This window comes from Eublepharis macularius, chromosome 12, assembly GCF_028583425.1.
Source record: "Eublepharis macularius isolate TG4126 chromosome 12, MPM_Emac_v1.0, whole genome shotgun sequence".
Classification (NCBI taxonomy): Eukaryota; Metazoa; Chordata; class Lepidosauria; order Squamata; family Eublepharidae; genus Eublepharis; species Eublepharis macularius.
In genome coordinates, this window is record NC_072801.1 from 65,178,488 (window position 1) to 65,206,132 (window position 27,645).

The following is a 27,645-nucleotide window of genomic DNA, read 5'->3' on the forward strand; positions in this document are numbered from 1 at the left end:
GATTACACAGTGCAAGTGAAATACAATATAATCAGCAGCTAGGACATTCACTGAGCAAAGTACAATAAAGAACAACAGTTAGGACATTCAGTGAAACAGATATACCAGGGAATGGTAGCAGAAAATTCTGTAAGTGTGGGAGTGAAGAAGGGGTTTGAATTTCCCACGTAAATTCAAAATCAGTACCCACGCATTTGAATGCAGACCCCAAGTAATAAGTTTGGGCGGAACTCTCTTGCTCTGTAAAAGGCACACAGATGTCCTGGGATCTGCATCCCCGATCTTGCGTCCAGTACTTTGACCAGAGCTGCTAACAGGGGAGTTGAGCTTGGAGTTGAGCAAGGGAGATGGATAGAAGGGGAGAGGAGAACCCCTGCCATCTGAATTTCCTGAAAAAGGAGCAGCCAGCCCAAACCAACCTAAAGGTAGCCTGCTTCCCAAATTTCTATACATCATTGTCTATAATATATAATGCATCAGTGAAACAAGTTAAAGTGCTAATGTGCAATAAAGAATACAATTCCTTAAAAAGGTTCTCCCATCAATCCCCTATATAACAGGATCATAACATTCAATGAGCACTATAAGAACAACAAATACAATAAATACATTGATCCAAACACATCCAAAAAATTTTTGTGGCCCCCAAATCAAATTGATGTTCATTCTCTTGAACAGGAACACAGAATGAACCATGTCAGCTGGCTGTATTTTCCCTTGTCTTGGGAGGAGAGCCCTGTGCCAGCTAATCAACATCTTCTTAAGTTTGTAAAACAAAGAGGACAAGTTTACCTCTTTCAAATGGTTTAGCAAAGGTGCTCACTTCCCAAGGGAAAACGCAGAACCTTTTTAAGGAATTGGATTATTTATTGCACCATTAGCACTTTAACTTGTTTCACTGATGCACTATATATTACAGACGTTGTTTTGATTTCTTGTTGATTGATTCTTTTATCATTTTCATACTGGCCACGGGAGGGGGGAGCCCCTTTGTAACAGACAGTATTTATACCTGTTGATGCTTCTCTGTATAGCTTAACCAAAAGGAAGTTGGCCACCTTAAAATACAGCCTCTCCCCTTTTCTTCCAACCATTCCTAAACCAGTTCTCTTGATTTGGCCCACGGCTCAGATGTAAGGCCTGCCCCCCAGTATTTTTTTAGAAGTATATTCTTCAGGACCAGAAAGACGGCACCCACTCAAGCCAGCCCCAAAGCCCCCTTTTTGCCCACCATCCCATTTACTTACACAAGGCAGCCTCCCCAATTCCCCCTCCCCTCAATCTCACAGGTTTCAGTCTCATTGCTTAAGTGTAGAGAAGATTTTTGGGTTTCTTTTTAATTCCCAATGGTGTAAATATTTGAAATGGTTCCTCCCAATGAATTGTTGTTTAATTACTGTAGATGCCAAAATCAAAAAGAGTCCAGTAGCACCTTTAAGACTAACCAATTTTATTGTAGCATAAGCTTTCGAGAATCAAGTTCTCTTCCAAGTATGCATATGCCAAGTATGCATATTCTTCCTCCTCTATGGGGAGAAACACAAAGAGTTTGCTGGGGGTGGGGGTGCTTCACAGAGACTTCCAGTCCACAGCCTAGTTGCTGCCAACAAGTCCTCTATTAAGTCTTAGCAGCTCAGAGGCTGAGGAACTAGCCTCAAGCCTTACTGGATGGTACCTGAGGGCCAGCAAAGCTGAGTTCCACCCAGAAAGTCACAAAAACAGAACAGGGACTAAGTTGGCCTGGGCACTGATTCTGATTGAAGCCACAAACCACTGAAACATCACACAGTTGTTTGATATAGTGAATGTGGTAGAACGTGCCTTCAAGTGATAGCTGACTTATGGCCACCTCTGCAGGGTTTTCAAGACAAGAGACTGACGGAGGTGGTTTGCTGCTGCCTGCCTCTGCAACCCTCGTCTTCTTTGGAAGTCTCCTATCTATTCCCCCAAAATGACCCTACTTAACGTCCAAAATCTGATGAGATTAGGCTTGCCTGGGTTATCCAGATTATGGCATGTAAGGTGAATAAAAGACTACTTTTTGAGAGCATGCAGAAGGATAGATAAAACAATGTAAGCTAAAGAACTTAATGCTTAACATACCTGGCAGAGTTTCTTGATAGGATAACGCAGCTTCTTACTTCACCCCTTCCAGGCCTGAAAGCATGGTTGCAAGACAAAGCAGCCAACGGACAGGAATCCAGACTGGACCCCTGACTCAAGACAAAGGCATAACTGAACTTCTCCAGTTCATCCCAAATTGCCGGGCAGTGTGGGGAGATTTCATGGACCAATCAGGGCCTTTGCAGTTACGTGGGAGGAAGACACTCTGCAGCTGTGTCATGTCCACCCCGCATGTACCAGCTTCTCTTGAGAACCAAAACTGGGCTTAGATAAGCTAACTGGATGGAATGCTTCGGCCTTGGCTCTCTGGACTCCCACTTGCACCTGGGCTGGGAACAAGTCTCTTCCGGAAATTGCCTCTCTTTAGCAATGCTTACCTCTAAACCATTTCATCCCTGGCCAAGGTGTACATGCCTAAAATCACACTTTTCACTACATTTAATTAGTCTCAATTAATTGGTCAATCAAAATGTCAGCCAGGAAAAGGGAATTCAGCTCCTTGGTCCACACATAAGCAGAAACTGAAGGGATGACAAAGGCTCTTCTGTAACCCCTCCAAAGATTGACTGGTCATACATCATCTACAATTTGTTATTGGACATGGTCTAAAAAATATTGTTAGCAATACTATTTTTAAAAAACCTGGACGTTTGATCAGGAAGGGCCAGTTCTGAAACATAAAGCTGGTGATAAACATGCACTCCTGAACTGCAAATTTATCACTTTGGCTATGAGTTTCCAGGTACGGAATGCTGAATGCAGAATCCCAAGAACAGCCAACTGGCATTTAATGCATCCGATCCAGGACGCAGAACAATTTTATCCAGCTGCACAATGGTCAAAAATGTGTACATCATCAAGGCAGAGTAAAATGATTTATATTGCACCACCTCTAAGGGAAACAAAATTGTTTCTCAAAGTTGTATCCCCCACTTTTCCCTTTGGATTTGTATGAAAATGTTCTGGCCAAGTCCTGTTTAGACAAGCCATGAGCTATGGTGCATATGGAACTGAAATGGCATTGCACTGCTTTCTCAGTACTCTCTTTAAGGAAACACACTTCTGCTTGACACCTCCTTCCCCTTCAGTGACCAGGTTAGGCGTGCATGAATATGCCGGACCTACCAACTCTCTAGTGGCAAGTAGAAGCAATATGCTGCCTGGGAGCTGGCTGGATGATGCAGCAAAACAAATTTGGAATGTATTGTTGATACTCAAGTTACATATGAAAGAATTTTCCCAAGCCTTTGACTTTTGCATTGCTTTGGCTGTTGATTCATTTTATGATGTTTGTATTGTCTTTTCCTATTTATTTATAGTGCGGTTTTACTTTGTTGTATTACTATTGATTGTAAGCTAGCTTGCGTGTTGCTTGAGAGGGCAAAAGGCTGGATATAAGTTATTTTTTTAAAAAACAGAGCCACAAAACCGCTGTGCTCAATTACCATCTCTCCTAGCACCCCCCCCCCCCACCCCATGTATCAAGTCAACGATGTTTGCATGGTTTTGGAATCTGAGCTTTTTATTGGAGTTATCACAGCAAAAAAAGTGAATCTGTCTTGTAACCACTTTCCTTTAAATGATGGTGGAAAGAAAGAGAAAACCCTCATCCTGTTCCCTGTGATAAAAAAATGAGACAATGACAACACAAAGATTGAATTGTGAAAGGCTGGATATAAAATACGTCACCATGTAGGGAAGAGGGTGAAGGTACCTCTTTGGTGTCGTGGCAGTCTTTTCCCTCTCAAGCTGAGGGCATTTCAGGGCTGTGAGCAACACAAACAGTCCTTCCCTGCTGAAGTCTGTTGTGTAAATGTTGGTTTCCCTGTCAAGATGTTACAGAAGTCCTCACCAGAGAATTACGTAGTAAGAGGGAAATTTCTGACACTACGTGTTCAGAATCAGTTTTTTCTTTTTTTCAGTTCAAAAAGAGCCCAAGAGGACCAAATGAGGTGAGGACTTGCAACAATACAAGCGTTCCCACACCCAAAGTCTTTGTATCCGTCAGCAGAGAGGACGATGTTAGGCCAAGCGAGAGCCTGGATGGACCTGGCAGTGTATAGAGGGCCACAAAAACTGACTTTCGTTTGTTCCAGTACCATTTTGTGGCTTTAAATAAACCCACGTAAGGGGGTGGGAATAATAGATTTGTCCACAGGCTCTTTTAATAATCTGGATTGTAAACCACTGAGTACACCTGAGAAGGCTGGACTAACCAACAAGTGATGATGCCCCTCAGTAATCGCAAAGAAAGAAGTATGTCCAAATATCCAGGAGCGAAGAGTTTCAGAGGGGTAGCATTCTTAAAAATCCATTGGAGAACAAGAATTCATGCAGAACTGGGTTGGGCATATATATTAAAACTTTGTCCAACAGTTGAGAGGGGCTCAGCCCATCAAGAGAGGGTTTTCTAGATCCGGAAACTCTCCTCTTTGCCATCAATGTGTTTGAGGCGAAGGTACACATCTGTGCCAATGCCCTGCAGGGACTGGAGGGTCAGAGAGCCACCCAGATATTCAGCGTAGGCACGGGAGGTCGGCAGCCCAAAGCCAAACCTGGAAAAGAAAGACAGAAAACGATGGATGGGAAGTGCTGCAGAGAAATTAGCAGTAGGTCGCAGAAGGAGCGAAGAGCCCTACATGCAGTTTGGAGGAGACTTAGTTGGCGGAAGGTGCATGAAAGTGATTTTACATGGCCATAATTCCATGATAAATTTTACTTAAAAAAAAAAAAAGACCAGGCTAACTGCAAGGTGGCCTAACATCTCATTAAGGTACTTTTCAAGGTAGTGGTCTGGCATAATACAGGGCCGATTCCAGACGACTAACCTTAAATCGCTCCATGCCGCCCTCTTCCGGATCGCGACGGGGAAAATGCGAAATATCGCGTTTCCTCGCGCGAGTTTTGCGCGACGACGCGCAAAACTCGCGCGAGGAAACGCGATATTTCGCATTTTCCCCGTCGCGATCCGGAAGAGGGCGGCGTGGAGCGATTTAAGGTTAGTCGTCTGGAATCGGCCCAGGTTAAGAAACATTTGACATATTGAAAACTGAGTTTTCTTCTTTTTTTTCTGTTTACTGCACTTCCAGTCTTTCAGATTGCAGTTATTAATACAAAGGTGAAGGGGCAATGCCTGGAAAAGCCTCAAAACTTGCAAAATAATGCGACAGCAGTAGAGATTCATCCAATTCTAGCCTTAGTGCTCCTAGTGACAGGAGATTTGGTGGGTGTAGAATGGAGAGGGGGTCATGGCTCCGTGGTAGAGCCTCTGTTTTGCATGCCAAAAGTCTCAGGTCAATCCCCAGCTTCTGTTAAAAAGGACCCAGGAGAGCTGCTGCTAATCTGAGTAAATACTGACCAATGGTCTGATTCGGTATATGGCAGCTTCATGTGTTCTCTTCCCCAAAGGTACACAACCCTGCTCGTTTTGCCCAGTAGCTGCTGGAAAATCCCATGTATTCTCCCCTTGGTACCCCCTATTCTTACCCATGCATGGGCCCTGACTGGGCGCTGTTCCCCATTTCCATCATGTTGCCAAACAGAGTGTTAATACGAGGGTCCTGGGCGCTGGCTTCAGCAGTGGTGAAGTGATAATCAGTCACCTTTTCAACATGGTCATGAGGGATTCCAGCACCTCGGTCCGAAATTCTACCAGGAAAAAAAAGGATATGATGTTAGAAGTCATGTCATTGCTGATGCCGTTTCTTCCTTTCTTATATCCCACCTGCCAAAGAGCATCATCTTGGATGGAGTTTCTTCAAGAGCAATTAATACAATTCCCCCCCCCCCCCTAGAAGTCAAAAGGATCCACTGCGGCTGATCCAGAATTTCTGCCACTCATCTGGACTTTTTGTCTTCCAGCTAAATATGTTTTTGTCTTTTGGCAAAAGGTTCCTCTAGTCCAGCATCCAATCTCTGGTAGCCGCAAACCAGGTACCTCCAGGCAGCCCACAAGTTGGGCATGAAGGCAGAAGCCCTCTGTTACGATCTTTCCTTTCCTTGGGGTAGATGTTTCTTTTAATCTTTCCCTTACACCCTCTGGGTAGTTTGCTGCCACCAGGAATATATTATTCCAAGATATTTTATTTAAATTTTCCCTTTTGGTAACGTTCCTAAGCGTCAGGCTCCTTCGTGGTTCTATGTGGCCCTGAGGATAGGAATGGGATATAGCAACAACAGCTACACTGGAATATAACAAAACAAAAATAAACTTTTATTTAGTCAAGAAGCGTATTGGTTTCATAAATGTAGTTCTCGGTTCTTAAAGTTACTTCATTTACTCTCATTCACACAGACCTCTTCTAAGGCTTCACACACAGTTAGCCTCTTTCTCTAACTCAATATTTGTCTCACAGAAATGCTTAAACTCCTCAGGCAGCACACAGCTAGCCTGCTTTCCTCTGACTCTCATTCACAGAAATATTAAACCTGCTCAGGCAGCACACAGCTGGCCTCTCTTCCCTGACTGAGTGTCCTTTCACAAACATGCTCAGTTCAGGTTCCACACAGGTTATATTTCGCTCATAAACACTTCAACATATTCAGGAAACACACAGCAAGCCTTTCTTCTGACTCCCCCCTTTCTTCCTGCACTCTCAGTCTAAACTGCATTCACTCCGCCCACAATCTCAGTCAACCAATCACATCGCTCATTCATTCCTCTCTTTCACCCCCACTCTTCACCTAGCTCAAACCAAGCATTTAAAGACACACGCACCCATTTCTTGAAATCATTACACCCTCCCCTCCTGTTGTACCCCCAGCAACTCATGTTCAGAGGAACACTGCCATTGAACAATAAAGTTCCATTCAGAGAGAATGGCTAATAGTTAAACAGTTAAACTAACAGACACCACATCTTGCAACAGCAAATTCTACTAATTTGAGAGCCAGTTTGGTGTAGTGGTTAAGAGCACGGGACTCTAATCTGGAGAGCCGGGTTTGATTCCCTGCTCCTCCACTTGAAGCCAGCTGGGTGACCTTGGGTCAGTCACGGCTCTCTGGAGCTCTCTCAGCCCCACCCACCTCACAGGGGGGTTTGTTGTGGGGTAATAATAACATACTTTGTAAACCGCTCTGAGTGGGCATTAAGTTGTCCTGAAGGGCGGTATATAAATCGAATGTTATTATTATTATTAATTATATTAATAAAGAAGTACAGCATTTTTGTTTGTCTTGAATCTATGGCTAATCAGTTTCACAGGTTGACTGTGAGTTCTGGTATTCTGGGAGAGGAAGAAACCTCTCTCTGTGTCCACTTCTTCCATGCAATGTGTATTTCTGTAATCATGTCCCATCTTAGTTGTCTTGTCTGAAACTAAAAGGATCTATTTTTCAGGCTTCTCTCACCACAGAGAAGATACTCTAACCTCTTGATCACTTTGGTTGCCCCTTTTCTGCATATTTTTTCCAGCTCTACAATCAATATATGTTAAGATAGGGTGACCAGAACTATATATTATATCCCAAATGTGGCAGCACCACCAATGTATTCAAGAGCATTACAGTATAGGATATTTTATTAACACTTGGTTTTCTAATAACTCTTACCTTGGAATTTGCCTTTTACACTACATGCGGTTCCACTGAGCTACCTACCATGCCCCCAAGATCCTTTTCCTGGTTGTACACTGCCATTTCCGGCTACAGTGCATACGTGGTTAGGATTTTCTTTTTTGTCTTATAAGGTTAACTTTACACTTCCTTACATTGAATCTCATTTGCTGCTCATTCATTTGGTTTGGAGAGATCCTCTGGTAAGTTTTTACAATCCAGAAGACTCCAACTAGACCAGACAAATAAGCAACAACATAGCAAATGAGATTCAGCCATAAGCCTCTCCACTCGGAGGAAGGACTCTCTAGACGTTCACTCCAGCAATAAGTCCCAATGGATTCAGAAATACCCATAAGATCTGTCCGCTGATGCCAAATTTCTTGTACCTGCTAAAACATCACGTACAGCCGGAAGACAAAAAGTCCAAATAAGTGGCAGAAATTACCGTGATCAGCCACGGTGGTTCCTTTTGACCTCTATGGAAAAAAGCAGTATTAATTGTACTTGAAGAAGCTCCATTCAAGGCATACCTTATGATCAAGTCAATGTCATTGTTGGCAATAGTGATGACGATGTCCGGCACGTTATACGGTGTGTCCAAGTGAGACTCCATGGTGGCTCTGCAAGGAAGGGAACGGCCAGAATTTAAAACTTCATCCCCTGCTCAACAGCAGCCCAACACATCTCTCATTTGTGTTGTGCTAAACCTCTTTCACAATCCAAAGAGAAGACTTGCAGTCTTGTTCTTCCACTGTTGGAAAGCCTGGTCAAAGATGTGGCAAGTTATTTTAGATCAGCAGGCAAACTTCAGCCTCTTATCTCTGCAGCTTCTGGCCATCTCTCTCTCTCTCTCTCTCTCTCTCTCTCTCTCTCTCTCTCTCTCTCTCTCACCTTTCTGCCTATTTTCTCCACCCCTCCCCCATGCCTTCCTATGTTCCCCAAACACACTGGTTTTTTTCCAACCCAGCTTTCCTGGTCTTCTTTATATTGTTGTTTTCCAGGCCCTTGCTGTTACTGTTTCTCTGTTTCCTTTTTTGCTTGCCTTGCACTCATCTGGGCCAAAGCACCTCAGACTACAGCTATGGGAGGCCCTTCAGACTGTGAATGCCAGCCAGTTGAGTTGGAGCTAACATCCAGATGAGTAGCTGTGTTTGTCTGTAGCAACAGAAAAGAGCTAGGAAAGCTCATACCCTACCACAAATTTTGTTAGTCTTATAGGTGCTACTGGACTCTTGCTTTTTTCTCATGGCTAACATCATCACTCTGCTGGAATAATCATTTAGATTTTGCAACCACGACAAAGTCCCTAATTCAGCATAGCAGCCACTTCTTTAGAGACTGCTGTTCTTTAATAACCTCATATCCTTCAAAGTGAATTTCCACAGAAGGCAGTGCCCAAAACAGGGACACTCATCATCATCATCATCATCTATTAAATTTATAGTCCGCCCTCCCCGTGGACGGGCTCAGGGCGGATTACAACCTACAGATAAAAACACATTGATAAAATGGTACATTAAATAATGATAAAAGCCAGATTTAGCAGCATAAAAACAAACTTAGCACCAAACTGTCCTTTGGAGCCACTTGTTTTTCACTTCCTCAAAGTTCCTTATAGAGGGGATGTCCACATCTTGTTGTCCTCACAGAGGCAGTCTGGATTTCACAAGCAACTGCAAAGAGCAGGGCTGGCCCAAATGTTCTTTTTCCACCAGCTAGCCAGGCAGCTTGGGGCTAACTTACTGCTGATGTGGTGTTAGAAAGTGGGAGGGGGAAGAGGAACGGCTTTGGAATCCAGAAGTGATGCCGCTTCTGGGTGACTATCTAGGAATCCCCAACATTTTTACGGCACCATAGAGATTTTGGGGGTTTCCAGAACATCACCCAGAAGTAGCATCACTTCTGGTTTCTGAGGCAATTCCCCCTTCACATTTCCTTCCACTGCATCGGTGGGCAAGTGAGGCCAATGCTGGGTTGCTGGCCAAGCAGCCAGCTGGGCACAACTAAAGGAGTAAATTCACCTAAGAAAAATAACATTTACAAATTCAAAATGTGCCCTACGGGATTGCTAGCATGTCAATTTCCCGTTTCATCAGAGTTTCCTCATAGGCCAGTAAATGTTATAAATAAGTCAATATATCACAGACATTACTGTTGCATTGCCTGCCAGTCCTTTAACATCATGGCAATGCAACATGTTAGCAGGCCTGTAGGACACGTTTTGAATTTGGTTTGGAAAAGGCAATCTGGATACTGTGCTGAAGATGTAGAATTTAAAGCATTTCCTGGAAAGAAAAAGCATCATGAATTAAAAGACAACATCAAGGACTAATGGATAACATGAACTTGATTGTACTTATCTTGGACTAATGATATTTGATTTGGATTTGGGATCTTAAGAAAAGATTCTTGGTGATGATTATTGTACTCTGATATCTATTGTATCTTATTTATCGTATTGAAATAGGAATTTACACTTTGAGCACTTTTAGCACTGTCACTGTAAAATGATAAACATTTTTAAAAAATTAGAAAAACAGATTTTCACGAAAGTCTTTGTAAATTGTTATTTTTCTCCTTTAGTTGTGCATAGTAAGATACCGAGAAAGCCTTTTGTGTTGACAAGCAGCCAGCTGGCCAGGTTGAAGGCATCCTCTGGTGCTCTAGGCAACGTCACAGGCTGCCCCTGAAAAAAGGGAAGGGGAGTGCACTCACCGCATGGCATTCTTGAGCAGCTCTGGAAGGATGTAGTCAAGAGGCATAGGTATGAAAGGGAAGCGAGCAGCCACATGTCCATTGATCCGCACCCGTGGAGCATTTCCGTACTTGTGTTCACACAGGCGCCTGAAGGAAATACGGCAACCAGATCAGGATAGAAGCAACCCGCTTCAGACAAGTTGTCTCTCAAACACATCACATACTTCTTCCAGAATAAACCGCAGATGATGCCCAGTCTCCCCAGTTCACACTTGCACTTGATTTCACCCAAGCTGTGCCCACAACCTGGTGCTCACAAACAACACTGGGAAAACTGTACACAGGAGCCATGGAACAATTCCTTTACATAACAGAACATCATCTGTAACTGTGAGCTCCACCTAAGCCCACACTTTCAACTATCCAGGAAAAAGAGAACTTCTGCTCTGGGATGCTGCTTTTTACTATGCACACTTAACCAAAGGGCAATCATTTTGACAGTAGTTCTTCTCCCAAACCTTACACAGGTGATAATTTGCATTCAATAGTTTTAACTAAATATTTCAATGTAATAGTTAAATGGAAGATTGGTCTAATGTTCTGCCTTATTGTCAGGGCTCATTTGGAGGGGGAACGTGCCAGAACAGCGTTCCTGTAGAGGGGGAAAGAGGTCACGTGGGTTTTGGCCCCACCCACGTGATTCCTTTTCCTCCCCTCTGCCTCCTCTCCAAAGGAGGGTAAGCTACTTCAATTCATTCTGCTGCTTTATTTTCATTCGTGACTCATGAGTGTGTGTGAGAGAGACAGAGAGTGAGTGAGTGCAAGCTGGGCTACTGGGCCTGGATCTCCAAAGGAGGGTAAGCTGCTTCAATTCATTCTGCTGCTTTATTCTCATTTGTGACTCATGAGTGTGTGTGAGAGAGACAGAGAGTGAGTGAGTGCAAGCTGGGCTACTGGGCCTGGATCTCCAAAGGAGGGTAAGCTGCTTCAATTCATTCTGCTGCTTTATTTTCATTCGTGACGAGAGAAAGAGAGAGAGAGAGAGAGAGAGAGAGAGAGAGAGAGAGAGAGAGAGAGAGAGAGAGATCCAGGTGAGTGAGTGCATGCGTGCAAGCAGGGCTGCTGGGGCTGGCTCTGCAGAGGAGAGTAAGCTGCTTTGAGTTCATTCTGCTTTATTTTCAGGAAATACCTGGAGATTTTTGGGGAAAGGGGCCTCAGGGGTGGGTGTTGCCTTCTGACACACTTCCAGTGATATCAGGGGTGTGCAGCAAATGCTAATGAATATGCTAATGAGTTATGCTAATGAGTTCCTGCAGTTCTTCTTCTATGAAATGACCCCTGCTTACTGTCATGTGTTTAACTGACTTAAAAGAAGTAGTAGCAAGCAGAAATAAAACATTACATTGTCATAAGGCAAACACAGCAGAATGGAGGAGGTGAAATGACATCCTGCTGCCACAAGGGGGAAGCAACAGACCACTGCGCACAGCACATAACCAACCAATACAGGTTCCTTTTAAAAATCAACAGCAAGCAATACCTGGCAAAATCTACCCATTTCTCAATTATTTTCTTTGGGGAGAGACGGGTGCATATAATCCCAACGAAGTCTGGCTGCAGGAAAACATTAAAAAAATTAAAAAGTCAGTATTATATTTCAGACTGGAACATCTCAAACCAACAATATGTATCAAACTTGTAACTTTCCCCCATTCCCATCCTGTCCATAAAACCTCATGAGAAATGAACAAAAACAGTCTGCTTTGATTTCAGAAGAGATACAATGACACTCTGTCATGGTTAATAGTCTTGCACGGGGTGGGAGGCGACAGGCAAAATGTACCTAGGTTTCAGCACTGAACACCAACGTGCTCTCACATGAACAGCCATAAAAACTGAAGGTGTTCTCAGCCTCTCCCCAACAAGGCATCTTCCGCTTTCCCCCTCCCTTCACACAATTATGATCTTCCCTTTCTTAAGTGTACTTTTCCCTCCCTCTTCATTCTTTTTAATCCTTTTGGTCCCTCTCCCTCTTTTCTCTGTTCGTTGAGGGTGTTCTTATTTTTAATTCTTCTCTACAAATTACTACCTATCATTATCAGCCAGTGCTATTCTGCCCCCACCCCTTTCAGTCCCAAACATCAGCCAACACTTCACAAGGTAACCCTCCTTCCACTCACAGGGCCTCACTCGGTTCTGAGAAGTTTGCTGCCCCTTTCCAGGCCAACTGCCACGTTCAACGGTCACCAACTGCCATTCTCTCCCCCTCCCTCACTCACCACACTGTCAAGATTTTTAAGGGCTTTGAGCATCTTCTGTTCTACAAAATAAATCGGTGCATCTGGGGAGTCCCCCCAGCGTACAAAAAATCCTCCCTTGTCTCAGGGTGGACCAACTTTTATTAAAGGGAATGATGATATTTTGTTTTTGAAATTGAAGGACATATATACTTTCACTCATCATGTATGTGTGTGTTTGTGGGCTTATCAGAAAAAAGATAAGCAGCTAAATATATATAGAATCAAACTAAAATGGCTGTAAACTAGAACTATTACAGCATAAATAAAATTGTACCTTGTCCTCATGTAAAGCAAGGTGGTGAGTGGCCAACATCCGGATTCCCAGGCGGGAAGTGAGCGTCTTGTCCAGAAAAGAGCGGATTAGCTGCTCATCCTGGCACGGGAACAGTAAAATCAACAAATTTCAGAGTAACCACAAGACTCCATAAACATTGACTATTGTCTTCAAAACATTGACAATTGTCTCCTGAAAGTATTATTTCTGCCTCCTTAAAATTCCCTTTCAATTGGTTCTTTTATAATGTTTTAGAAAAGTTGGCTGGAATTTTGTGCCTCCGCCCACCTTCTGTTTAGCTCAGATTAAAGATGGAAAAGACAAAGGCAAGGCTGGATTCCAGAAAGGTATGGCAAAGATGAGGAAACTTTCCAGGAGTCCCGACAATCTCCAGTTTCCCCCTTCTCAACCCAACTTCCCCTTCTAGCAGCCCTAGCGTGTTCTCTTCTTTTCAAACCCACACTGTATCGAGCCGCATACCACAGGCTTCCTAGGCCACAGCTCCCCCCACCTCACCCAGAGCCACCCAGCAGGGTTGGGAAAGTCGGGGTCAGAGTACCTGTATGTGCTTACGACATTCCCGCAAGCCCTCAGCCAGTAGCGTCACTACATCCTTGTGGTCATCGAGGAGCTGCCGGACCAGTTTGCAATACTGGGTCTCTGAATCATGGTCTGTGATCTGTCAGAGAAAGGGCGGGGAGAGACAGAAGACATTCAGACAAGAGCATGAAGTCATTCCTCCCCACTTAGTCCAAAACTAACAACCCCTAAAAGGTCAGCAGTCCCACTTTGAACTGATGTTATTCATTTGTCATTTTATTGACAAGATCATGTTTTGTTGTGTTTTACTTGCAAGCTGTCTCCAGCAGGTGGCACACCAATTTTCTTAAATAAATAAATAAAAGTGCCTAACACAACAATGCTGTGACCTAGACAGCCCAGGCAAGTCCGATCTCGTCAGTTCTCAGAAGCTAAACATGGTCGGCCTTGGTTAGTAATTTGATGGGAGACCTCCAAGGAAGGCCCAGGCTGCAGAGGCAGGCTATGGCAAAACCACCTCTATTAGTCTCTCGCCATGAGAACTCCGCCAGGGGTTGCCATAAGTCAGCTATGACTTGATAGCAGTCTCTACCACCAACACAACAATAAAAGTCATTTTGGGGAGGGAAAAAAGCCCTTACCTTGCCCATCTGTCTCTGCTCTAAACCCCACACCATCTCTGTCCCCTGAACCCAGGTTGAAAAAAGTATTGCCATTCGCTATCATATCTGCATGCTTTTTAAATAAAAATCCGATGGTTCTATTACAATTTGAGGATCCTATATTTATTTACAAGGTTTGCATTCTGCGTTTCTACTCAGGCCAGACCACCAAGGCAGCTAACAGGCGTAATAAAAGCACACCTAAAAAGCAATTGAAACCAAAAAAAAAAAAACACCTGAGAAGTAAACACACATAGAACAATAGTGAAAACACAAGAGAAGATTCTCAAGACATCTTCAATCTTTTGTGCTCCATGACCTGATACATACTTACTGGTGGAAATTCGCTTAGTTTCTGGAAGGCTCGAATGTAAAGTTCATGCTGAAGAAATAAAGAGAGGACAGAAATGAGTAAAGCAGAAACACAGATAAAAATATTTGTCATTAAAGCACCAAGTTCCTGGATCATCTTGTTAGCGTCTAGGAAGGCTGAGTTGTTGAAGAGTTTAAAGGCATGCAAAGGAGGTTGCTGGCAATGCTAAGTAATCCAGGGAGAGAACAATGTACTTGGTATTTACATAGGGCTTTTCCTAAGGCTCTCTTGGTAATCCTTACTCATTTACTTTACAGGGTTGTTGTAAAGCATCATAATCGCAGCTGGGGGCTAAACAGATAACTCGCCTGAAGCCAATCAGCCATGGTTGAATGGAAAATGGAACCAGCAACCTCAAGGCTCAAGTATGTTGCATCACTGACACCCTGTGGGTGCCTGGCTGTTGACTGCATTTGTCCCCAAACCATCCCTGGATCATTGTCCATCTCTTTGGCTGCCCACCCCCACCCCAGCCCATGTCGTACATACCACATGGAGAATGGTAGGGTTGCAGCCAATAATGAAGGGGAGCCTCCGAAAGCCCTTGATGCGGTGGGCGATGCGGACAGGTAGTTCGTGATGCAGGTAACGGGCACTTTTCTGTAACAATGTGCAAGCAGTTGACAGTTAATCGCACATCCTTGGAAGTTAAGAAATGGAGAGGGGGCTGAATTCTCTCCACCAGTTCTGAGGGTCATTGGAGGATGGGGGCAGTGGATTAGATCAGGAAGGAGGGTGTTTTTCCTTAGTCTATTGCTTCATACTCAGAGAATTTCATGTCAGAATGCTGCTGTCCCCTCCAAATTAAAGACAAAACCCCTTCCACCAACCCACTCCTCCCATATTTAGAATCCTAGCTTATAAACCAGGATCACTCAGTTGTGTGAAAGAAATGTCGCAATACTAAAAAATAAAGATTGGTAATTCAGGGCAGGGGTATGGCTAGATGTCAGGACTCCTGGGTTCAATCTGGAGCCATAACAACTCAGGAACACCTGTTAGTCTCACACCTACCAGCAGGTGGCTTCCATCCTGAGAACGTCCTGAATACAACATGGTGGTGGGTGTCAACCTCACGGACGGCTGGAGAAACAACAGAGAATAAGTGTTGCAAGTGTTTCTTCACTGGCTACAAAGCTCCCCCGCCCTTTCCCCTGGGGAGAACAGGACACCACATAAGATAAGGAAACATATGAATTGTTTATTCTTGCTATTGGAAACTACCTGCCACTAGAAAAATAAGAATGTTTTCTACAATGGCCAATCTGGAACCAAAGAGGCCCTGATAGAAAAAAAAATGGCAACCTCTCAGACAAGTCATGCCTCTTGTAATCTGTAAGACTTTAATTCTTCCAGCTCATGCCAACAAGGGGAAGATTTCAACCCCGTTTAAGTAACCATTGAGGTGCCCTGTCAAAAAATCAAGCACTGACACGTTAACAGACGGAGGGATTACAAGAGCCTGTCCCACAAAGTCTCAGCATAAATAACCGAGCAAAAGTTTATTTAATTAACCAGCATTTTCCCCCAGGGCAGGCTCCAGACAATGAACAAGATTAGGCCTTCATTCTCGCTACTGTAACCATGTGGACAGTCTCTCCAGGGCTAGTGCCAAGATGTTAGGGGAACTCATTAAGCTGTGGTGATTAGCAAAATGGGACCCAAGAGCCAAGCGATAATTCTGTTCATAACCACAGATGAAAGGGTTGTTTTCTGAGGGAAACACAAACTCCAAAATGCTTCTACTCTCCCGCCCACCCAGGTACCAAATTGGTCCAGGTCGCTCCAAGCTCAGAGGGCACAGAAGCTGACATAGGTACCTGCATTTTAACTGGGCCAGAAACCAGCACCGAGGAATGCAACCGGCCTGCTTAGACCTGCTCTTCCTTGAGAACCTGTTGCCAAGAAGCTCAAACAGGGAAGCCTAGGCCTGCTCTTGGCCCCAAACTAGGATTCATTACAAATGAGGAAGAAGATGCCTCGTAGGAGTAGGGATTGAGAAAGAAGAACACCAGTCCTGCCTGATACATTTACCTTGGGTTAAATCTGAGCTGTGAACTGCAGCTGCGGACAGTGCTCACCTTCTCAGCTGCTATGTCGATGGCCGACTGGTTATAGAAGGAGGTGACTGTCTTGGATCTCTCACGAGCCAGCTCATGCTGATCAATAGCCGAAGTGGACCGGTACCGGAAGGCGGGCAGAAGGAGGGGGAGCACGCAGGGGGCCCGGCTCCCTGCTCCCCCTAGGTCCACCATCAGCAGTGATTTCCACATCATTGTTTCTTCCCCAGACACCTGGAGACAAGACAGAAGAGTGGTGTTCAAACAGTTTCACTACATGCGGCACGTGTGTATGGAACCCTGAAGGCAGTCCCACCCTGCTTGGGAAACTTATTGAGGCATGAAGACATTGGGGAGGGTCTGTGGCTCAGTGGTAGAGTATCTACATGGCACATAGAAGGTCCCGTGTTCAATCCCTGGCATCGCCAGTTTTAAAAATGATCAAGTAGTAGGTAAAGGTAGACCCCTGTGAAAGCACTGAGTCATTACTGACCCATTACTGATGTCACATCATGACATTTTCTTGACAGTCTTTTTGTTATGGGTTTGTTTGCCATTGCCTTCCCAGTCATCCACACTTTACCCCCCAGGAAACGGGGGTACTCATTTTACCGACCTCGGAAAGATGGAAGGCTGAGTCAACCCTCAATCAGCTATCTGAACCTGGCCTGCCAGGATCGAACTCAGGTCATGAGCAGAGCTTGGGCTGCAGTACTGCAGCTTACCACTCTGCGCCACAGGGCTCTTGATCAAGTAGCAGGTGATGTGAAAGACAGAGTCCCTCCTAGTCAGAGTACACAAGACTGACCTCCAGGGGCCAACAGTCTAATTCAGGATAGTTAGCTTCACATGACAGTGTTGCAAATTAGATGGAAAACGGGTGCAACCCCAGCAGGGCAATTTATATACTCCTATGGCAGGGCTTCATCAGCCACATCTCAGTTGGCTTGCATTCTGCTGAGATGTTTAGCCTGACCACAGCTCTATGATAAGACAAGGTGGCAAACATCTCAGGATGTATATTTTGGGCACCACTAACATCATCAGAATGGGAAGACGCAAAGATCTGATATCCATGAGCTGCAATGTTCTCTTGCACACGTCACGCTGAAATGATCAGAATCTACTCAAAAGTGTGGCAGATGGCCCTCGCGCTCTTCTTAACCTGTGGGTTGGTCAAAATTTGGATGCAGCTTTCCAGTGGAAGACAATAAGCCATGAGAAGCTGATCTAGTAGGTGAGGCAGGGGATACCACCGATATACAGCAGAATGTGAAGGAGATTCCTGTAGCCCAAGATTCAAGTCCGGTAGCTCCTCAAAGACCAAAGTCCATGGTATAAGCTATTGAGAGTCAAAGTCAGAAGGGAGCTTTGACTCTGGAAAGCTTCTACCCTGAAAATCTTGGTCTTTAAGGTGCTACTGAACTTGCATCTTGTTCTTATGCTGCTGTCCTCTAGCCCAGCTGGGTCTGTGGACAGACTTGGCCAGAATGCCTGGATTCATGCCCAGATGCAAATTAGTTTCCTCTTCTGATGCTAGGAAAATCCAGGTGATCCTTCCTCTATATCCACATTATCATGTACTTACTCCTAAAGTGACAAGGCACAGGGACGTTTCTCCTTCCCCCGAGTTTCAGCACTGTCCCCTCTGCCAGGGCCTCTGTACATTCCCTAGAGTGAGAAGACACAAAGCTGACATGGCACCCCTCTTGATTACCGAACATATGGGCAAGAGATCTCCCCTTACCCATCAATCACCTTACAGCAAAAGCCATTCAGAATGCCCCATCATTCCAAGAGACCTTCTATTCAGAGGCCAATTTGATCCCATAATAATAATAATAATAATAATAATAATAATAATAATAATAATAATAATAATAATAATAGCGTGCTGTCAAGTCGCAACCGACTCATGGCAATCCCAGGACCATGGGTTTTCCAAGAGAGGAGATGAGCAGAGTTGGTTGGCCTTTGCCTTCCAGGAAGGTGAGTCTTCCTTGGTGGTCTCCCATCCAAGTACTAACCATGGTTGACCCTGCTTAGCTTCTGAGCACTGATGAGATTGGGATAGTCAGGCTGCTAACATGATCCAGGTAAAGGTAGTTCCCTGTACAAGCACCGAGTCATTACTGACCCATGGGGGAACATCACATCACGATGTTTTCTTGGCAGACTTTTTAGAGGGTGGTTTACCATTGCCTTCCCCAGTCATCTACACTTCACCCCCAGGCAACTGGGTACTCATTTTACCGACCTCGGAAGGATGGAAGGCTGAGTCAACCTTGAGCTGGCAACTTGAACCCGGCTTCTGCCAGGATCGAACTCAGGTCATGTGCAGAGCTTGGACTGCAGTACTGCAGCCTACCACTCTGCGCCATGGGGATCCATGATCTAAGCATTCCTTAAATATCACATTTGCTGTGGCTGGGTTATCATTTGAATACTGGATCTTGAATATCTATCTTCTCAGCACCATCCCCCTTCTCTTACACCTATATAGTCCAATTTCCTAGGTTGACAGTTTTACAGTTTTGGGGTTCAAAACTTATCAAATATAAATCTGACGTGACTTGGGAGAGTAGAGGGGAAAACAAGAAGCAATATGTCATTCAAATCCAAGAGGAATCTAAGGAAAACCTTGCAGAAACCAACTTACCTCAAGTAAGCTTGGCTATCTTACGCCAACTTCCTTGTTCTACAAGGACAAAGAGCTCCGTCTCCATCTGAAAAAACAGCAGAAGTGGAGGGGGAAACCAATTAGTTTGGTTACTGGGCACCTGCTTTCTACCCTCCAAGGCTGGGATAAGAGGCCCAGCTGACTTCTGGCACATTGCAAGTACAGGAGTACTCCTGTCGGTATTCCTTGTGGGAAAATTTATTTAACATATTTCTACCCCTTCCCTCTACCCAGGACTGGTTCCCAGCACAGATAAACAGGATTAAAAGCAATTCCTTAAAACAATTCGAGGTAAGTACAGAAATAAATTAATGTTATACATTTATAATAACGAAATGGAAGTACTGAAAAATTCCTGAGGAAATATTCTCAAGAATACTGAAGGCCATGAACTGCCAAAGAAGGCCAGATTTTGAAAAGGTCTCCCAAACTCTGCTTTCCCTGGAACTCAAATCCCACCCTTAACTCAGTATGGAAAATCTCTCACCTCCTGTTTGTGTACACACAACCTTCTGCACAGCCCTGATTCTACAAAGAACAGGAGACTAGATTTAGGAAGTTTTTCTCCCTGCCTGACAAAACTCCCCCGCTACACACACACCGCTGAGAACACAAGTTAGGAATCACGGCCATCAAACCCAAATCATCCAATCTTCTCCTCCTTCCAGCATTCATGCTCTTTACTAGAAAGTAAGCATGTAGGATTAAAACTCATACGTTTACTTCTAAAATGTCTATCCCCTGTCTTGTTCAGTCCAGAAAATTTTGAATTAAAACCAAGATTTTTAATAGTTCCTGCTCACCAGAAGAATTCTGCAGCCAATTCTGGCCTGCTCACCTGGAGGAACAGGTGAAAGAATAGTAGGAGAGGGAGTCACTCTTCCATATCAGTTCCTTTCTCTCATCCCAGACATGCCAGGAATCTTGGCACCCAACCCCTTTACTCTAATAACCATTAGATTTCTCTACCATCTCAGAGCCAGGGATAGAACGCAAGTGCCCAGAAAGCTGGGAGGCCACCCTGCTCTAACCATTAAACTCTACTTCACATCAGCCACCGCCAGCAATACCCCTTCTGTGCCTGTCAGGTCAATTCTGCCTTTACAGCAGCACCCTGGCCCCCCTCCACACGCACACACAAACACACCATACTGAGTTTTGCCTCCTAAGAAACATGCAGAGGGAAATTCAAACCAGAAAGAGACCCAAGTCAGGCCTCCTTTGTAGGGAGTGGGGATACACAACCTAGCAAGAAAACCAAAAAGGCTGGAAAATGGTAGGCTGACACAGTGAGACTTCCCACTCCCCTAATTCTAATCCTCACTCTTCCGGGGCTGTACCACATCAAGTTGCTAGGGGGCTGAACGCTCCTCCATTAAAAATGAATTAACTGCACAGAGACATCTAGGAGTCAGGGGGAAAGGTGCTAGCCAAGCAGCATATACCGATTTTTTACATGCAGGGTATTTTTTTTTTGTACAGATTAGCATTCTGTCATACATGCCCCTTCCCCCCCATGCAGTCCAAAGTGATACAGCCAAAACACAGATTTACAACCGGGCTGAGAAATAGATGCTAGAAGGCTGTAACAAGACAAACCTTAACAGCCAGAACGTTTAAGATTAATTCCCAAATTGGAGGGGGGGGGGACGACAGAGAGGCCAAAGGGGTTAAGGACATAAGCTGCCAGCGCAGTTGGGCTGAGAATCAGCACTCTGTTGGTTCAAATCCCACTACTGCCATGAACTCTGCGGGTGGCTTTGGATAAGCCACTCCTCTCAGCCCCAGCTCCCCAGCTGTATTGTGGAGATGACAACAACTCTGACTTTGTTCACCGCTTGGAGTGGGGCACTAATCTGTCTACAAGAGTGGTTGATAAGCACAATTATGATGATGATGATGATCCCAGAGCCTGCGGGTTCTCCTGAAGTTCAACACAAAGAAGGTTGCAAGCCACACTTCCTGGGTCCTATCATAGGGTTGCCAGCTCCAGAATGGGAAGTTCCTGGAGATTTTAGGGGTGCATCCTGGAGAAGGCGAAGTTTAGGGACAGAAAGGACTTCAGCGGGGTGTAATGCCATCAAATCCTTCAAAGCAGCCCCTTTTCTCCAGGGAAACGGATCACTTATGGTGTGGAGATCAGTTGTAATTCCAGGAGACCACCATCTACCACTTGGAGATTGGCAACCCTAGCCCTGTGCCAAACCAGAGTGGCCGGCGAGTCAAGATAGGGGTTAAAACAAGGAGCAGGACACCTGGGTTCTATTTCCAGTTCTAATTGCAGAGTGAGGTCTGGCAAAAACTAGAAGCTAGAGCACTCAACCAGAAGCTGAGTACAAGCGGCTCACTCTGGGCTCAGGCTGATGGGGTATGGGGGTCGATGGGGTCTCCGGGAAGCCCAAATGCGTTCACCCACCTCCTACCCAAGCGGCTGTGAGTTCCTTTCCATGCTGCTCACCAGATTCCAAAAAGGCAATGCTGCAAAGGCACAAACACCACAGCTCTGGCTGCTATCAACAGAGCCTTCAGGCTCTTGGCAAAGCTTATGCACACAGAGCAGCGGAGCCAGGCCCCTCCCTAAGCCAGCGACCTCATTTCACCCCAGCGGCTGAGACTGGCAGGGAGGGGGAGAAATGGGAGCAGAACCAGAAAGGAACCTGGAGAACAGGCCTGGGCGATTCCAGAACATTCAGCCACCTTTTAGCACACCAAAACCAGGTGGGTGCTAATTGCAGAATTGTTTCTGCCCCCCGAAAAGCTTGGCCTGTCTTCGTATTCATTAGCGATTGCAGCCAATCAGAGGTTAACACAGTTGCATGGGGGGGGCGGGGGCGCAGACAACCATTCTAGTTATGAGTCAAGCTGGCAGGAGAGGGCAAAAGCAGCTGGAAAAACACACACAGCAGAGAAGAATTCCAAATGCTTTGCTTTGAAAAAGTAAATTTAGGGAGAAATGGATTCAGACGGCACACACTTGGAAAGAAGCCTCATGGAAATCCGTGGGACTGACTTCTGAGTACATGTGCATAAGTCCTGATTATTAACCACTGATTCTGCCCCCTCCCCTCTATTGCATCTTACAGGTAAAGGTTTATTAACTTCCCCAACCAAAATACAGGCACTTCCCATTTACTTAAAATAATGTAACCCTATGTTATCCTTTTTAAAATCCTTCTTAGTGCTGATGGTTATGCATCAAGGAATATCGATCAGGTAAGAAAAATCTGGGCAGAGGGCTTCATAAACATCAAAACTAAAACCTCCAAGTAAAGTTGCCACCTGCCTGGAGAAAAATGCCTCTCCTCCACATAAGGCATTATTTAGCTCCATGCCATGAAAAGCTTCAACTACAGATTTCCACAAATTACGTTTCTATTAAAAGGACAGGACACTTTCTCTAGACACTTGGCAATCCTACTCCAAGGGGGCAGGGACTGGGTAGAAAATCCCAGGATGCTGTTCCTCCTGGTAGAGGTAGGCAAGACCCATGAAAACAAGCCTCAGAAGGCCTGGGTTCAATCTGGGCAGCACGGGTGGTGGTGTTCTTGTTTGGAGGCCTGTGGCAGCTAATGGCAGCCCTGTTCAAAACTTATCGTTTCTTGACACGAAGCTGAAGTTAGTCCCCAGTTCCCAGTGATTTGGGGTGATCCAAAGATTTTTTGGGGTGCAGCCCTTTCTGCATGTTGATCTGTCCCGGGGGCACCCTCTTTTCAAGCTGTTAACTCAAGAACTGGGCTTAGTAGGAGAACCCCGCATAGATCCACTTAGAAAGCAGAATCCCCTTAATATGGAGGTGTATAATATGTGCTCCTCCAAATTTTATTTTTGGGTGCAAAACTTTTCAATTTCCCCCAATATTTGTGTTTGGATTTGCAAATAAGTGACTTGGAACTGCAAATAAGGAACTGGGAACCAACTTCAGCTTCGTTTTCTTGACTCTAACACAACACATTTGTTGCTGCCACAGCAGAGAAGGAATTATTTTAAAGCGTCAACATTTCAGCGTTTACAATTGGCCTTCCACAGAAAGGTTCAAAATAGGCAACAATCTCCCTTTTAGTCTGTCATATTTTTTAGCTTTCTGCGTACCGTAAAACAATCCCTACATCTGATGATATGGGTGTACACTTTTAGCACAATTTCTTGATAAAATAAATCACTGCTTCTTGACAGCTGTTAAATACTTATTAAGATTATAAGGATACAGAAGGCGGCAAGATTATAGCATAAACTATTAGCCAGGGAATTTACTGCTTCAAATCTAAGCTTAGCCATGAATGATGTGGGTGGCCTTAAATAAGACACTCTCTTCTCAGGGTTCTTTCTGCTTTTCTGCATGCACAGTTTCAAAAGAAGAATATAAACCTAACTCACAGGATTGTTGTTAGGGTTACTGAGATAATTTATATCTCACATTATATCTTATATTCTGACATTCCGATGGGCAAACCGGAAGACTGTGGACTGGACCATAGGACAGTTCGGTGGATAGGGAACTGGTTAGAGGACCGCACCCAAAGAGTGGTGGTCAACGGCGTTTCATCAGATTGGAAGGAGGTGTCCAGTGGGGTGCCGCAGGGCTCAGTTTTGGGCCCGGTACTTTTCAATATTTTTATCAATGATCTGGATGAAGGAGTGGAAGGGCTGCTCATTAAATTTGCTGATGATACCAAATTAGGAGGAGAAGCAAATACCCAAGAAGACAGAATTAAAATTCAACAAGAACTGAATACTCTGGAGAAGTGGGCAGCTGTGAATAGGATGCAATTCAACAAAAACAAGTGCACAGTATTACATCTGGGCCACAAAAATGGGAAGCACAAATACTGGATGGGGGATACACTTCTGCGCAGTAGTATATGTGAAAGGGATCTTGGGGTAAGAGTGGACTGTAAACTGAATATGAGCAGTCAGTGTGATGCGGTGGAAAAAAAGGCTAATTCAATCTTGGGTTGTATCAAAGGGGCCATAGCGTCGAAATCGCAGGAGGTCATAGCCCCTCTCTATACTGCCTTGGTCAGGCCGCACCTGGAGTATTGTGTGCAATTCTGGAGGCCTCACTTCAAAAAGGATGTGGACAAAATCGAGAGGGTGCAGAGGAGAGTGACAAGAATGATCAAGGGTCTGGAGACTGAGCCCTACGAGGAAAGGCTGAGGGCCTTGGGAATGTTTAGTTTGGAGAAGAGGAGGTTGAGGGGGGGACATGATCGCTCTCTTTAAATATTTGAAAGGCTGTCATTTGGAGGAGGGCAAGGGGCTGTTCCAGTTGGCAGCAGAGGGTAGGACCCGAAGCAATGGGCTTAAATTACATGCACAAAGGTACCGGCTGGATATTAGGAAGAACTTTTTCAGGGTCAGAGTAGTTCAAAAGTGGAATTAGCTGCCTAGGGAGGTGGTGAGCTCCCCATCACTGGCAGTTTTCAAGAAGAGGCTGGATGAATACTTGTCAGAGATGCTTTAGGCTGATCCTGCACTGGGCAGGGGGTTGGACTAGATGATCTGTATGGCCCTTTCCAACTCTATGATTCTATATGAACCTTTTAGAATAGAAGTGGAGAAAAGCACTGTATACGTGCTATTTACTTGCTACATTTAAGATACTTCACATTTTTGCTGCTACTAATAGTTGCAGCGTCTTTCAAATTACCAGTCTGACCAAGAGAGGTCACCAATCACCACTTTGCCTTGCTCCTCAAATCCCTTGGAGCAGCCAGGCTGGTGGATCTCTGGTCTGATTCAGTATAGGTATTTCCCTTCCAAAGGGCTATGAAGTCCCATGAAAAACAGCCCTCGGCTGAGTTCTCCCCTCTCCATTTTAAAAAAATGTGGATCAGCAACTGTACAAAGCAGGCAGTTATTTAAAAGTAGGGCTCACAGTTATACTTTACTCAGATTAAGAAACAGATGGCTTACATGTCGGTTATTATTTAACAAATGCAAGCTTCTAATATAAAGGGCACTTTAAAGCCATACTCTCATTTCCACAACCAGGCTTCAAAAACCATCACTGAACTGGTAGGAACCGAAACGGAGAGACGGTATCTCTATGGAATTGGGGAGGCCTGGTCCCAGCACCAACTGACCTGCATGCTGGTGTTTTCAAAGATTTTCCATCTACAGGAAACCTACATTGACTCACCTGCCAAGAAACCTCAGAGCACGGCAAAGGATTCTCAGGGTGGGGGAGGGAAATGCATTAGGGTGCAGAGTCCGTACAGGGCACTGGCCAAGCCTTACATAAACACGGCCTGCACTTCCGTTTCAGGGAATGGTCAGCAGTGCTGAACAATGGATCTTACCATTAAGATGCCTCCACTTGGAAAATGAGTGGATAAGGACCTCCAAGAGGTTCCCCCCACAACACCGTTTTGAAAACCAGTCCTCCTAACTCAGTGATTCTTAAGCAATAACACCTATCCCTCTTGTGCAATGTGTTTAAATTACCAGGCTGAACAGACGATTGGGCATACTTGGACTCTCTAAATAGTAGTAGTTTAATTTTTACACAGTGCTAATCAATGCATTTTAGAGCTACATATGCAAAAGAATGACAGGTCTCTCCTGCCTTCGGGGAAATGAGTGGGGCCAAACCCCTCTTCTCAAGATCACCTCTCTCCACCATGACTCGTTTGAACGCCCTTTTCGAGGGAGCATTTATAGCAACTGCTTCATGGTGCCAAGAGTTGCAACACAATTGTCTCTTCCTTGCCAAGTCCAACTGTTTACATTCTCTTGTCTAGGTTACAGCAGGCTATAGGAAAAGGAAGAACACAGGGACATCTTGGGTGCCAGCCTCAGCCTCTCTCAGCACTGTATGCCTTAGGTCCTGCAGCCAGATATAACAGGACTCTTATATGCCAACTGCTGTCCTTCCCTTCTATTCCCTCGGTTTCATTTACTGGCCTCCTACTGTTTGCTCAAATTCACATCTCTCTTCTCTGTTATTGGGTCATGATTTTTTTAAATATTCCAAATCATCAATGTAGAAGGGGCTTTGCAGAGCAATTACAAAAACCCAGAGAGATCTTGCATCAAGAAACTTGCAATTTAAAATCTGAGAGAGGCAAGGGGACAGAATGCAGGTATCTGGTTCCCACCCCTTCCTCCCTGGTCCAAAGGATCTGCAGAGAGATTCCGGGACTCATAGCAACCTTTACCCTAATGGGCTTCACAGGGGATACAGGTTTTAGCTCACAGAACCCCCTAACATATCAAACTCCCCCCATCCCATTACAACACAATGCTTTTTGTCTATGCCCTATTGTATGGAAGGAACCCAAAATTCTTATTTACAGCAGTTAGGGATGCCACTTCTAATTCCTGGAGATTTGGGGTTGGTGCCTGGCGAGGGTGTGGTTTGGGGAGGGAACTCAGCAGGTTATAATGCCACAGAGTCCATCCTCCAAAGCAACCATTTCCTCCAGGGGAACTGATTTCTGACGTCTGGAGATCTGTTGTAATTCCAGAACTCCAGGAGGATGGCAACCTTTCTTCCAAAGAATCCAGGAGTCCTGGATCCCAGCATCCCCTGCTCTGACTCCACCATACCCTTCCCTGGGTTACGAAGAGAACCCAAGAATCGTAGCTCCCTCTCCTCTAACCCACAGCTTCCCACCTAGATAATTTAGGGGGTCCTGCATTTCACCCATCGGCGCTCTCCATCTCTGGCATAACATATGACTCAGAAGGAACTTTGTCCCCTCTTCCGGTGAGCGTAATGGTACGTCCCATAAAGGCCTCTTACCGCCAATGCCGAATACTGCAGCAGCTTCCACACTTGAGGACCGGACTGAACCAGCTGTCCTCTTCTACGGGGGAAAGCAAAAGAGAGGGGCGAGGTGCCCATCAGCACGGAGTCAGGCAGCAATGCTACATGGGAAATGTAGTCCCACAATGGAGGTTGCCCAATCATGAAGGGCATTCACAAAACTTCGAAGCCCAGAAAGCATCGCGCGAAGAAGTCACGAAGGGGAAAGTTATATGGGAAATGTAGTCTTCGGAGGAATGGAGGGCTTAAATTACTAAATGCTTTACTTTGAGGACAAGGATGTTGAAATCAGGGGTGAGATGTGATCGCTGCGATAGAAATAAACGCGGATCTAATGGCACTTTGAAGATTTTTTTTTTAATTCCGGCATAAACAGTGAAATCTTATGAGGAATTCTGCACCATGCGGTCATTTTTATGAAAAAAAATCAGCAGTCAGGGGTCCATGAAATGCGGGATGGTCGGTCTGAAATGTAATTATGCAAAAGTAAAACCCGTTTAAGAAAATACAGAGCCTATTCAACAGTTTTGCTAAAGGAGTTAATGACTGGCGATTTAATTTTTAACTTCTTTATATTTTGTCTTTCTAGCTGCTATTCAAGTTGGATTACA

General features: G+C 44.8%; 1 protein-coding gene across 4 annotated transcripts; it reads right to left on the reverse strand.

The window, feature by feature from the left end:
- Nucleotides 1-3,625: 3,625 nt before the first annotated feature.
- BCKDK (branched chain keto acid dehydrogenase kinase) lies at nt 3,626-27,109 on the reverse strand. 4 transcript variants are annotated; one of them, XM_054995376.1, is made up of 14 exons: nt 27,011-27,109; nt 19,246-19,312; nt 18,175-18,257; nt 16,608-16,820; nt 15,541-15,609; nt 15,016-15,126; nt 14,488-14,535; nt 13,511-13,630; nt 12,952-13,050; nt 11,918-11,991; nt 10,396-10,524; nt 8,211-8,300; nt 5,611-5,772; nt 3,626-4,679 (listed from the first exon to the last, which is right to left on the reverse strand). In XM_054995376.1, exons 4-14 carry the CDS (start codon nt 16,800-16,802, stop codon nt 4,535-4,537), a joined length of 1,242 nt encoding a protein of 413 aa, XP_054851351.1. In that variant the 5' UTR covers nt 16,803-16,820; nt 18,175-18,257; nt 19,246-19,312; nt 27,011-27,109; the 3' UTR covers nt 3,626-4,534. The 4 variants fall into 4 exon arrangements, with proteins under 4 accessions (XP_054851351.1, XP_054851350.1, XP_054851352.1 ...); XM_054995375.1 differs by lacking the exon at nt 27,011-27,109 and adding an exon at nt 21,683-21,772; XM_054995377.1 differs by lacking the exon at nt 27,011-27,109 and adding an exon at nt 21,725-21,747.
- Nucleotides 27,110-27,645: the final 536 nt, after the last annotated feature.

Bases quoted from the DNA above. Each gene is read 5' to 3' on its own strand.
- BCKDK (XM_054995376.1), bottom strand. From the start codon at position 16,802: ATGATGTGGAAATCACTGCTGATGGTGGACCTAGGGGGAGCAGGGAGC. The intron at 15,127-15,540 runs GTAGGTGTGAGA...ACATTGTTACAG, and splicing joins AGGATGGAAGCCACCTGCTG to AAAAGTGCCCGTTACCTGCA. The intron at 4,680-5,610 runs GTAAGAATAGGG...TTTCTTTTCCAG, and splicing joins CAGTCAGGGCCCATGCATGG to GTTTGGCTTTGGGCTGCCGA.